At 30.6% G+C, this 13,105-nt stretch overlaps 1 protein-coding gene across 1 annotated transcript; it reads right to left on the reverse strand.

Annotated features, from left to right (window-relative positions):
- Window positions 1-5,269: 5,269 nt before the first annotated feature.
- On the reverse strand, window positions 5,270-8,958 carry LOC101216351 (pirin-like protein). Its single transcript, XM_004150203.3, has 6 exons — window positions 8,628-8,958; window positions 8,280-8,329; window positions 8,133-8,171; window positions 7,994-8,022; window positions 7,093-7,259; window positions 5,270-5,946 (listed from the first exon to the last, which is right to left on the reverse strand). Exons 1-6 carry the CDS (start codon window positions 8,741-8,743, stop codon window positions 5,442-5,444), a joined length of 906 nt encoding a protein of 301 aa, XP_004150251.1. The 5' UTR covers window positions 8,744-8,958; the 3' UTR covers window positions 5,270-5,441.
- Between the last annotated feature and the right edge of the window lie 4,147 nt (window positions 8,959-13,105).

A 13,105-nucleotide genomic window follows, 5' to 3' on the forward strand; every position in this document is an offset into this window, starting at 1 on the left:
GAAATCAACAACAAATTCCTAGTAGTTATAACAAACGAAAAAAAAAAATAAACAAAAATAAGACTCAAATTACTATTTTATCCCCAAAAGTTATCCTTTATTTTTCTTTACCCCATTTCTCTTTCTTCTCCAAAACTTTATAATCTATGTCCAATATATATTTGATTAAATTCTAAAAATATACTCTAATATTTGATTTGTAATCTATGTTCGAATATCATTATACAAAATAATTAATATAGTTTAATTTCATTTTTTTTAAAAAAAAAAATCTCAGATCTTAGTTCAACTAATGTAATAAATAATAAATTTAAATTTTTTAATCCCTTTCCTAAGGAGATGTTAATTGGAAAATTGTAATGGATGACTATTTTAGCAATAATAATTAAGGATATAGCAACATCTTTAAAAAATTGCAAATATAGCCAAACTATCACTGATAGACTTGTATCGCTGGTAGACTTCATATGGTATATCAGTGATAAACCAATATTTACAACATAGTCTATCAGTGATAGACTTATATCATTGATAGAATTTGACAAATTTTGCTATATTTGCAAATTTTTCAAAATTGTGCTATATACTTCATTAATTTGAATTTAATTGCTAAATTTGCAACTATACCATGTTAATTTAGGTTTGGAGGTGTATTTATTTCCATTAGATTATTTAATTTTCTTAGTTTTTTTAAATATGTTATTAGTTTCTAAATCTAATTAGTATATATACACACGTCCATTATGTAATAAAATTTGAATGGTGTTATTTTAAAACACATATATAATTATTGAATTACCATTCTTGTACCTCTCATGGTATAAATACAATAATATTCATTTGCATGATAATATTCTCAACAAGTACTTTTGTACTTCAACAATACAATTTTATCAACCAAATAAACATTACACATTTAGAATACATAGAATAACCTAATACATTCACTTAATTTTTTCATATGTTCATCTTAATTATCACCAACTTTCATTCCAACAATCCCAAAATTACAACAATAATATTTCTCTTTTAACAGGTACAAAATTCAATATAGTTGATGTGAAATAATATAGATTTTTTTTCAATGTAGAGTCTACGTAAATTCGAAGGGAATGTATAATTTACACCTTAAATCAATTTAAAGATATACATAAACACATCAATTTGATGATTCTAATCCCCTCCTAAAACATAATATTATTCCTAAAACATAATTTAATTCAAAATCCTATTCCTAATACAAAAACTAATTCAAAAACCAAATTTCTAATTTAAATCATAATTTCTAATCTAAATAAAAAAATCACATAAAACTAATATATATCGATATGCGACAGCGATGGCAGAAGATGACGACAAAATGGCGACGAGCAGCGGGCACCGACGATGATGAATCTCCTCTTCTTCTTCTCGGTCTCCCTCCCTCTCGTTTTTCTTTCTCTTTTATCTTTTGATTCTGTAAAAGAGGAGGATTTAATGAAAGGGCAACTCATGACGCTACCTGAAAACATCGGGATAGCCACCCTATTCCTGACGTCATTAGTGATGCGTCGTGATGTCAGGAATAGGTAACCATATTCCTGACGTTTTTGACGTCGCGTCGAAGGAAGGCAAAACCACACAATTAATTATTTTCCCCTCATCTGATGTGACACTGTAGACGTCGAGAAACGTGCATATTTCCAACGCATATCCTTAACGACATCAGAAATATATCTTTTTTACCCGACGTTTCTGACGTCACATCAGAGGAAATTTAACGACATAATTAATTATTCTGGGTAGTCCTGACATGCATTGATATGTATCAGGGACAAGATCTCCTTTGACGTCTGCGTTGGTGCGTCGGTAGAAACCACCTTCTACCGACATTCGCTTTTCTAACCATTTTTTGTGTGTCGGAAAAATTTCAATTTCTTGTAGTGTGGAAAATATTTAATGGTTATGAGGATCTAGTTTATTGTATTTGTATATATAAGTTTCATGTAATATACTTGTACATTTTACCATTTTCAATGATAGAGGATTACTTTATAATGTACATCTCATATATACTAGAGTTTTAGTCCAAGTGGGAGTTTGTTAGAATTTATGTCCTAAATAATCCCCCTTCATTTAATTTGAATTTGTCACAATAGAAACAAAAGAAAAACATTTGTGAACTTCATAGACTAACAGTGACTAGTTTTTATGTTTGTTGATATTAGCACTAATATTTTATAATTCACCCTTAGTATATTGAAAAGAGAACGACTAGATTTTGTGTTTGTTGATATAAGCACTAATATTTTGTAATCCGTCCTTAGCATGTTGGTAAGAGGCAACGCATCTCTTTCCAACTGAAAAATGCATATTTTAAATTCTGTGTGCCTACAACTCATAAAATTACAATCATAGAGTAGCATCAACGAAAGCTTTGGAAATATTGACAAAACCCAGCCAATCACACTACAATTATATGTTTCCTACAATTGTCATGTAATTGACAGATGATTATTATATGATTACTAGCTAATTATCGTGTGATTGTCATGTAATTGACATTTGGTTATCATATGATTGGACATGTGATTGTCTTTTAAATTGACCTAAAAAATATACAATGTTCAGTAATTAACCTACTTACTATTCAACTCAATTAATATAGTTTGTCTTGATTTGTACATAATTCCCACAACGTCATTTAAATAGGTTGATTTCGACATGTCTTTCTATTATGACCAATACCCTTGCAATTGATACACCTCTTGCACTTGATGTTGCGCACCTTCCCAATTCACCAATTGAAGGGATCCTTTGCTTTTGAGGTCATCCTATTTGACGTTTAACAACTAGAAGCAATATAGTATTGTTCACTATTACGATACTCCATTCATAATGGTTACCAATAGGACAAACGACACCATTATAAGTTGATGTCAATATGCTAACAAAATAATACTTTGATACAAAAGAATGAGGATTTAAATCAAGAGTACAAATAACATCGAATTTCTTCCAAATCCCAAACACAACAAGTACAACTTCGATAATTCAACTTAACCAAAAAGGTTTTACCTTCATCAAGTATTTGATGTTCAAACTCACGAATAGGAAAAACCTAAAAAAAATTAATAATAATAATTGATGGAGCTAAATACTATTAACATAATAATAGCAACATATAATAATAAGATAGTAATCAGACAAAAATCAATTACAAATTGTGATATTTAATAATAATCTAATAGCAATCAGACAAACATCGATAGCAATCAACTAAAAGAAAAAATACACTTACAATGAAGCTTTGTGATATATCAAGTAGCTTTCTCATCTTTCCTTCAGCCCATTTAATCATAATACTCTTCAAAGAGGATGATGATTTACTTCTTTCATAAAACCACTTTAGGAGTAAGTGTCGAATTGCATCCAATAATGATGCAACAGGTAAATTTCTATCATTTTTAACACTGAACTCAAAGGCTCATAAATATTTGTCATCATCATTTGATATCTTCTTTGCTAAGAGTATGCACGAGCCCATCTCTCAATACCAGCATTCTTCCTAAGATATTCTCTAATAGATAAGTATATTGACTCAATCTATCTCATATTCAATTTAAAATCATCTATTGTAGAAGATTTTTCACACTAACAAAAAAGTCTGTATTTCATAGAATCTTTAAACGAAAACTTCAAATTGTTTAAAGATGTTCAATACAAACATGATATTGAAACCGATGGAAACACATTTAAAAAAGATTTTGCAAGGCTTGCCTATAAGAAACAAACACTAATTCTTCTCAAGCTCTAAAACAAATCTTTAACTTCTTAAAAAATCACATCCACGGGGCATCATTTTCTGAATTTGCTACACCAAAGGCAAGAGAAAAAATTTTACTTGTATCGTCCATTGTTGATACGATCAATAATATTCCTGCAAAGTTACACTTTTTAAAAATGTCTAATCAACATAAATGTTTGGTCTACAATATGTTCAACCTTCAATTGATGGCCCCATAGCCATGAAACAATATTTTTAATGACCATTTGAATCTACGTCATATTCAGTAAACGTCCCTACAAAAAATGGTAAAAAAATTGTTACTAATAGATTACTTGCGGATTACTATAAAATTCATCAATTACATCATACGGTAAATGAAAATAAAAAACATGGATTCATTTCTTTCAACTTCAAAAATAATTTAGAAATCAAGTCATAAGAATAATTGGCATCTTCTTTCACCAACTTCATAACGGATTCCTTAGTCCTTCAAGCTTTATACCTGTTAATTCATTCACATGTGATGTACAATATCCTTTGGTGTGGAATGAATGTAGCTATATCTAAAACTTTCAATCATACAATCACTAATAAATTGTGAATGTCTGCTTATGAGAAGAACGAACCATCATAGAGTAATTATGCTCACTAGTATATTTCTGAATCATCCATAATTTACTGTGTTTATAACGTGATGCCCTAAGAAACCATAGACAGTCGTTTTGACTACATTCCAACTCAATAGATTTTGAATTTGACCTTATAGTTCTAAATTCAAAATTGTTCTTACCAACTATAAACTGAAACAACTTCAATAGAATTTTCTTACTACCAAACAAATTTTTTCTCCTTCAAAGACAATGCAGAAGACATTATAAACATGTGAATCTTTAAAATCTAAACCTCTAAAAGTGCATCCACAACGTGAACTATTTTGTAAATTGATTGTTCATAGTAAAAAACCAAGATATATCTTGGTCATCAAGAATCTTAACAATATGTTAGACACAAATTCAATAAAGTATCAACTTAACCAGACTCAAAATTTATCACTTCTTTCTTCTTTAAGTAAAACACCAAGAGTTTGGTAACCTATAGAACATTGTTGATCATTCTATTGACCACTATGGAAAACAACTATTGAAAGTTTAATCATAACTACAAAATGTTGTAAAAATTTAATAACTTAAATTAAATTAGGCCCAAAATAGTAATCTAAAAGCAATTAAATGACAATGGTATAGAAATCATCGGTCAACCGAGAGAAATCAAACTCCAATCCGATAGAAATCGTATGTCAATCAAAATAAAAATTTAAATTATGTACATACTCTTGCTTTGATCCGTTTACGAACTATAAACATAACCACGGACAATGAAAATATGATAGGTCTAGGGCTTAAGATTTGATTAATACAATCAAAATTAATTTTCAACTATTAAAGCTATGAATTTTGAGCTATAAAATTATGTTTCTTAATGCTTTTAAACTTGAAAAAATTGATTTAATTTTACATGCCCTTAAAATTTGAATTTGCTGAGAGAAAAACAAAAGCAGCTTTTGAATGACAAATACAACTATTTTCATTAACTATTGATCAAGGGGGAAAAGGATTGAACCTATGAACACTGATTTTTGTTATGTAAAAACAAAATAATAAATAATAAAAAGTTAGAACCCAAGAGAAATCCCAGCTTCTGATCTCCAATGCCTTGCTTTCTCAAACCCATTGCTATAATTATCAAAATCATCAATTGTTTGGTCAATTTCTTCTTGAGTGTTCATCACAAATGGCCCAAATTGCACAACAGGCTCACTCAATGGTTCACCTCCTACCAAAATGAACCTAAGAGGCTTGCCCGACTTATTCCAGACCTCTAAACCATCCCCGTACCCGAGAAGAAGAAGGTTATGCTCTGTTGTTGATGTTGCCTTTGAGTTTCCGAAGACACCTTCGCCTTCAAGAATGTACACGAATGCATTCCAAGACGACGGGATTGGCTGTTGGACATACGCTTTTGGCTTGAGAGTGAAGTCCAAGTACATGGTTGGAGTTCTTGTGTAGATTGGTGATTTTGCTCCCAATGCCTCACCAGCAATGACTTTCACTCTCACTCCATCTTTTGAAGCTTCTGGAATTCCCTTGCTTGAAACTTCTTGGTAATTTGGCTCAATCCTAACATTGGAAGAAAAAAAAAGGTAAGAGAAAAACGTTAAAGAAACTTGTGGGACACCATAGTAATGAACACAAGTCCAAAACAATCTAACCTTCTCTCTCTATGTTTAGACTTTTTACAAGGTAGGTAAGAAATGTTAGGAAAATTTCAATTAGATATTGATATTTGAAATTTACACGGTCCACACTCATTATAATCCATTAAGAGTATCCTGAGTCCCGACTACTTGCGACATTAACGAAGGCGAATAGTAGATCTATGTCTAGCCTCAATGGCATAAAAAAATTACAGCCAGCAAGACAGTCCCGTGAATTGATCCAACAAATGAACTATTTTATGGGTCCACGGAGTTCTAACTCTATCTGGGATCAAAAGTACTTCTAAAAGAATTAATGAACTAGAAGGAAAATTCAAGATGAAGGGAAGAAACAAAAATGTGATAACTGATAAGACAGCACAACACAGCAAATATTTTACAAGATTCATTCACAAGCAAAAGAAAAGAGGTTGTTGTTGAAGCTGATCTACCCACATACAAAGTGTGCTTCACTCAAAAGCACCTTTACAAGAAAAGTATCAATCATGAGATATCATGATGGATGTTTGTGGAAAAGTATAAACCATTTGGCAGGAAGGACTTGGAATAATGTTCGGAAATACCCTTCAATTCCCTAAATTCAAATCTCCATTCAAGGGAGAACCTTGCTAATGTAAAACTTTTGTTGTTTGTTAAATCATCATTTGACCTTAATAGTATCTCAATACTTTAACACTCCTCCTTAGTTGTGGGTTTGGAAGTTAGTAGAAGACCCAACAAATTTGATTACTTAAAACTTTTGTTGTCTCTTTAAATTACTAATTAACTCAAAAACTTAAAATCAATGGGTAGAAGTAAGATTAATAATATATCAAAACTTCAACGGTCCCTTTCAGTTGCAGACTTAGAAGTTATTAGAAGACCCAACAAGATGCAATATTAATAATATGTCAATAAAATTTAACATTGTCACTTGGAGGTCGTTTTAGCTTGAATGAGATATTACAAGAAATAACCTGAGTGTGGGCCATGAGTATACAAGGAGTGGGACCCTGCATACCTGAGTCGTAAAAATAAAGAAAAAAGGCATAAGAAGGATGGTTCTTACATTTTGTTCTTGGAAGATAGATTGATCCATAGTTGGAGGCCCTTTTGGGTACCTTGGGCTGCAGGCATTTCTGAATGTACAATTCCTCTGCCTGCAGTCATCCATTGCAAGTCGCCTGCACCAATTGTTCCCTTGTGACCTTCAAAATCTTCATGTGTCACACTTCCCTGTGGACCCAAACAAGTAACAATCAATGGGTTTTGTCTATTTTCAAGACCCCACAACTAAAATACTTTAGAAAGACCAAATCTGTGATTTGTTTTTTAACATACAAGTGAACAAATGAATTGTATGGCATCAAATCAAATGTGTTCTTCACGACCTTAACATTTGTTTCAACGATTATTTCTTTGAACCGCGTAACCAACTGCTTTTTCATTAGAAGTTGTTGGCACGTCTAATACTAAACCACACATTTGTGAAGAGTCCTTTTCAACTTAACAAGAATCTTAGCTCTTCTTTATTTCCAGTGTTTGAATCAGCTTATGCAGACTCTGACTACTCTGATGGGCGATTACCTGACTCTACTACCTTTGGTTGTCGAGATATTTTGTAAGACATTAAATCCTAAGTAGGTGACTACTATTACTTGGGTTCGTTCCTTTTAAGCCCAAGATCATAGATTTATGAACTATTTAGAAAACAACAATCTCTCATTGTTTCTCCATTGTGGATCAAAGGGCATTTTGGCTAAAGTTTTAGAAAGAGATATCTGGCCACTTGGTTTCTTGTTTCTTCCTTTCTTTTTAGTCTACTTATGTTGAAGAAAATTAGCATTTCTGTTTTTAGCACAATATTTTCTAACAACAGTTCTATAAATGAAATCCAAAATATGAAAAAGTCATTCATCAAATAGGCCCAAGAAACTTTGTTTTGTGGTAAGATTATCAATTGGCCATACCTGCAGCATGTAGGTCACAGTCTCAAATCCTGTTCCAACTCAAAAGAATTATAACAAAGTTAGTATAATGTATTGATCTCAAACAACTAATCAAAAAAAACAATCAGAACACCATAAATCAAACATCCAAATTCCAAACCTCTATGTGGATGATCTGGGAACCCAGCTGGGGCAGTAACTGCAAAAGTTCAAGTAAATATCACAAGGGTTATACATATGTGTCATTGCCAACAACTCCATTCAAATTCAATACAAAAACTAAGAAGAAAAATAGAGAGAGACCCACCTGAAAATTCATCCAAAACCAGAAAAGGGTCAAAGTATTTCAGCTCAAACCTGTCAAAAACACAATTGAAGTATTAAACTAAACCATAAGCCAAGACGATCCTCTCCATTCACCAACTCAAATGCTACATTCAAATGGTAATTAAAACAGAGAGAGACCCATGATTTAGACCGGAAAAAAAAATTCTAAACCCATCAATTTCCCTTCTCTAACCTCCACAAACTAATCCAAATTATACATTCAACAGGAGGTAGAAAACACAACAAAAAAACTAGAAATAGAGAGAGACCCATGATTCAAATTACAAAAAACTCAAAACCCTTAAAAGATTTGTCAACATTTCCTTACCTTCCAATGCTCCTTCTAACAATGGCGCCCAAGCCTTCATGCTGAGGCCTAGCCAGAAACTTTCTAACAACAAGACGAGGGTGTATAACAACATTGTGAATCTCTTTCTCAGGCATTTGTTTTTTCTTGTTGAACTTGGAAACTTGGAATGCAAGATTAGGGGAAGATGAAATGAATTTATAAGAAATTGAGGAGAAGAGGGAATGGAAGAAAATGGGAAGTCAAAGAGGGGGAAAAAAGGAAAGAGGAAGAAGTGGGTTGCCAAATAAGACTCGCATGGGTTAAAATATGATATGAAAGGGCTGAATTTGATGAGAGATTTTTGTAATTTGGGGTTTTTATTTGGCTTATGGGACTCTCTCTCTCTCTCTCTCTTCCATTTGTTTACTGTTTGTAAGAACGTCATCTTGGCGTTGTGATGAGGTGTAGTGTGGAATTGTTTTTTTTGCTTAGAATATTGGTTTTTTTATTATTATTATTCAAAAGGTTCAATTTCTTTTATTAGTATTGAATGAGTTTTGAATTTTGTGTTTGCTTTTTTCGAGTGTTTCTTATAAAAGAAGTTGAAAAGCGATAATGATATATAAGACTCTCATATTGCCCAATAAGTAAGACTCAAAATGTTGCAAAAATTTGAGTGGTTAACAGATAACCGGATCCATCAATTTTATATGATTTTTGTACGGTATTTATTTTCATATGTTTTTTATAATGTAAATATGTGAATTTAAAATTATCATAAAAAAAAATGAAGATTAATACCTTTTGTCCGAAATGTTGTTAAGAGAGTGGAAGTTTGGATCACGACTTTGTTCATTTTTTAAAATTTTTGGTTAGATAACAAATAAGGGCTAAGAAATAAGTCAAGTTACCTTTCTTTTAGAAAATCAAATTATCTTTCTTTTAGAAAATCATTCAAACTTAGAAAGAAATTTAAAATTATTTCGTGACAATTTATGAAGAAATTTGATATTTGAGGAAAGAAAATTATTGATATTTAAAATAAAAATTATTTCGTAAAAATAATTGTAGTATGTGAAATATAAACTCACAACCAAGGTTGTGCAGGAGGGGCACAACCACTGCGACAGAAGCAGAAATTAGGCAAAATGAAGCTAAATTTCAAAATTAATATTAAAATGTAAACTCTGATAATGTAAAGGGGCACATGGTTCCTGACCCCTCAGTGAATACGCCGTTGACTGGTAAGTCTGTTATTCAAATTTTTACACCTAAGTCTCTAAAAAAAGTTTGGAAAGGTCTATGTGATAAATATTTTTTAAAAGAATTATAGTATTCATGAAAATAAAATAAAGTTAATTGAATTTAGATTATGAACATTAGTGATGTATTTGATATATCTTTTTAATAAATAAGGTATGTTTGCTAATCATTTGGATTCGGTTTTGTAACCATTTTCTTTTTTAAAATTGAGCTTACATCTCAGTAGATATTAGATGGGCAGTCAACAATTTTTCAAATTTTCCAAATCCTACACCTAACTATGAACAAATTTTCATTATCTTTTCAAAATTTTAAAATTACACTAATCAAATATGATTCAGATAACTGATATTTGAAAAAAGAAATTATGAATCTTGGTTCATTCGGACTTCATTGTACCGATTAAACCAAAAAAAATTATAAAAGTTGATAATTTTGGACTTTCTTCTAAAATTTTATTTGGAATGAACCGAGATCAACCTAATCGTTTTCATAGAATATTGACTTTAGTCAAATCTTCAAATTTTCCGAAGATAAAAAGTTTAGTTAATATGTAGGAGGATGAAAAATGATTAGAACGTAGGTAATATCTACTAGGGATGTTCACAGTTCAGTTTGAAGCTAAAACTGCACCTGACTGGAAAATACCAAAAAAAATCTCATCCAAAACCGAAGTAAACCACTCATGTATGTCAAATCGAATAGAAACTGAACTATTTATGCATAAATTAAATTGAATCGAAACCTAACTGCTTATGCATAAATATTATAATCGAAATCGTTTATGAACATTATACATGAATAAATGTCCGGCAAGTTACAAACATAATTTAAATTTGAATAGTAATTGAGTACAAAACATTGAAGTTTGAAAGTCCATCAAATAATTCATATATATATATATATAATGATTTTGTTAAAATAAAGCGATTCGGTTCGATCTTAGAATCGGTTTAATGTCTTAAACTGAATCGAACTGAATAAGGATCCGTTTCAATTTAACACAAACTGAGTCAAATCTCATGCATTTAGTTTCAATTTGGCGCATGCATTCAGTTGCATTTAGTTTCAATTTGATGCATGCATTCAGTTTCAGTTTGGTTGCAATTTGATTTGTCAATTGATTCAGTTTTCAACTTTTTTTTTTAACACTCCTAATATCTACTTAGATCAATGGATAAGAGAAAATTCAATTGAAAAATGTTAGTATTTTAAAATACAAAAATCTAGTTGGTGCGACATTTTCTAATATATAGTTAGTAGAAAATAATGTGTTGTAACTTGTTAAATACGAGAATTAAGAAGGGCTAACAAGAAGAATAACAAAATAGAATATTTACTTTGAATAAATGACAACTTTTTATTTAAATTGATAAAATAGAAAAAAACAAAAAAAATGTAGAAAAATGTCCCTACCTAACTAAAAAAATGGAATCTTAAATACAATTATTCAAGAAACCACAAATACTATATAATTTAAATCAAACTTCCAACGCACAATTAACACCTATCATTAGACGATTTTAGGTGAAATACTTTTGATGTTAAACCATCTTCAAGCTCCGGAGACCACCTAGATGTCGATCAACATTTCGATTACGTTGCACGAAGAAACCTCTCGACAATTGTTGGACTTGAAGTTTGACTACTCATTCCTTATAACGATGTGAATAGTTGTGTATGAATACATACAACAAATGTTCTTATAATATTGGTAACTAATCCTTGAGAAATACTAAAATATATACAAGGACAATATGGACATTGTTCACCGTATAAGGTAAAGAGAAAAATTGAATATAGTACAACATGTTCAAAATGTTTAGAATATATCTTAAAAACTAACATGTGTACATAATTGCAATAGGGCACGGAAGACATTAAGAAGGAAATAAACATGTTGATAAGGTAAATCAACTAAAAATTTATATATGATGAGATAAAGAAAAAAGAAGAAGATCAGACGAAAAGGATATAGTACGAATGATTGAAATATGTTTGTTATAATGAATGAGATTTTAAGAATTGTGGATTACAATTACAAGGTATTTAATTTGTAAAACTGACTGCGTGGAATAGGTTCTATTATCATCAACGATATGTATATATTTTTGTTGTTAAAACATTGAATCTGCTTATTAGCATCAGTGACTAGTATTTTCTAATAATTGTGTATTTAAATTCTATATAATTTATGGGTTGAGTACTTTATTGATGAGATAAGTAATGTGTATGTAAATTATATTGTATTTGACAAACTAAACATACTGATGTGAATTTCAATTACGATATTGACAAACTGAATGTATACATCAACTACACGGTAATCAATATATCAAAAAGATTCAATCCATCTACCATCCCACCCAGTCTTTACTCGTTGTAAAGCCATCACTATCCACACGAGATTTCGAAGAAATGTATTTCGTTGAATTGAACTTTGTATATTTATGAATATAGCGGATACAATCTATAGTATTTACTCATTTGATGCTTTCTCTCGAATACAAGTTAAAACTTAGAACTTCTTAATTTTCGATCTTCAGAATGTTGTAGTTGCAAGTAGATTTGAACTTCGATCTTCTGGAATCCAAAAAAAGTTTAATCTTTCAAGTTTTCAATCTTTCAGAAGTTGTTGATCTCGAGGTTGATACAAACTTGCACATCTTGATAGCTTGTAGAAGTTTGAATCTTCAATACTTTAGAGCTTCAATACTTTAGAGTTTCAATTCTTCCTTCAACCAAAAGACCCCTTAAATAAATGACAAAGGTCTCTATTTACAGAGAAATTTCATGGGCTTTAGGTGAGCTTGAGTTCATTTGCTTATTAGACTTGGGTTTGTGCCCATTTGCTTGTTGGGCTTGGGCACATTTGCCTATTAGACTTGGGCTTGAGTCCATTTGCTTGTTAGACTTTGGTTTGAGCTCATTTGTTTATTGGACCTGAATTAGGTTTGATTGAATAAACTTAATTATCCAAAGTTCAATAAAAAAGATAATTACCACGATATTTGTTGTGATTATGTGACAAAATTTAATTGGCCAAAATTTTATACTCAATAATGCTAAAGGATGTGCAATAAAGTAAGCCTTTGAAGAAAGTTGTAACACAAAAAACAAAAAATTGTCTAATGAAAATAAACGTGAATATTAACGTCTCAATATAATTATTCTATACAGTTGGCAAAAAGTAAAATATAATTTTTAAAATAAAAATAAACCAAAATAAGTGTATAATCATAATTAGTACGATT

Source organism: Cucumis sativus, chromosome 7, assembly GCF_000004075.3.
Source record: "Cucumis sativus cultivar 9930 chromosome 7, Cucumber_9930_V3, whole genome shotgun sequence".
Taxonomy (NCBI): domain Eukaryota; kingdom Viridiplantae; phylum Streptophyta; class Magnoliopsida; order Cucurbitales; family Cucurbitaceae; genus Cucumis; species Cucumis sativus.

Excerpts from the sequence above, each read along its gene's own strand:
- LOC101216351 (XM_004150203.3), bottom strand. The coding sequence starts at position 8,743 with ATGCCTGAGAAAGAGATTCACAATGTTGTTATACACCCTCGTCTTGTT. Across the intron at positions 8,172-8,279 it reads GGTTTTGGATGAATTTTCAG|TTACTGCCCCAGCTGGGTTC; the intron begins GTGGGTCTCTCT and ends GAACTTTTGCAG. Across the intron at positions 5,947-7,092 it reads CTATCTTCCAAGAACAAAAT|GATTGAGCCAAATTACCAAG; the intron begins GTAAGAACCATC and ends TTCCAATGTTAG.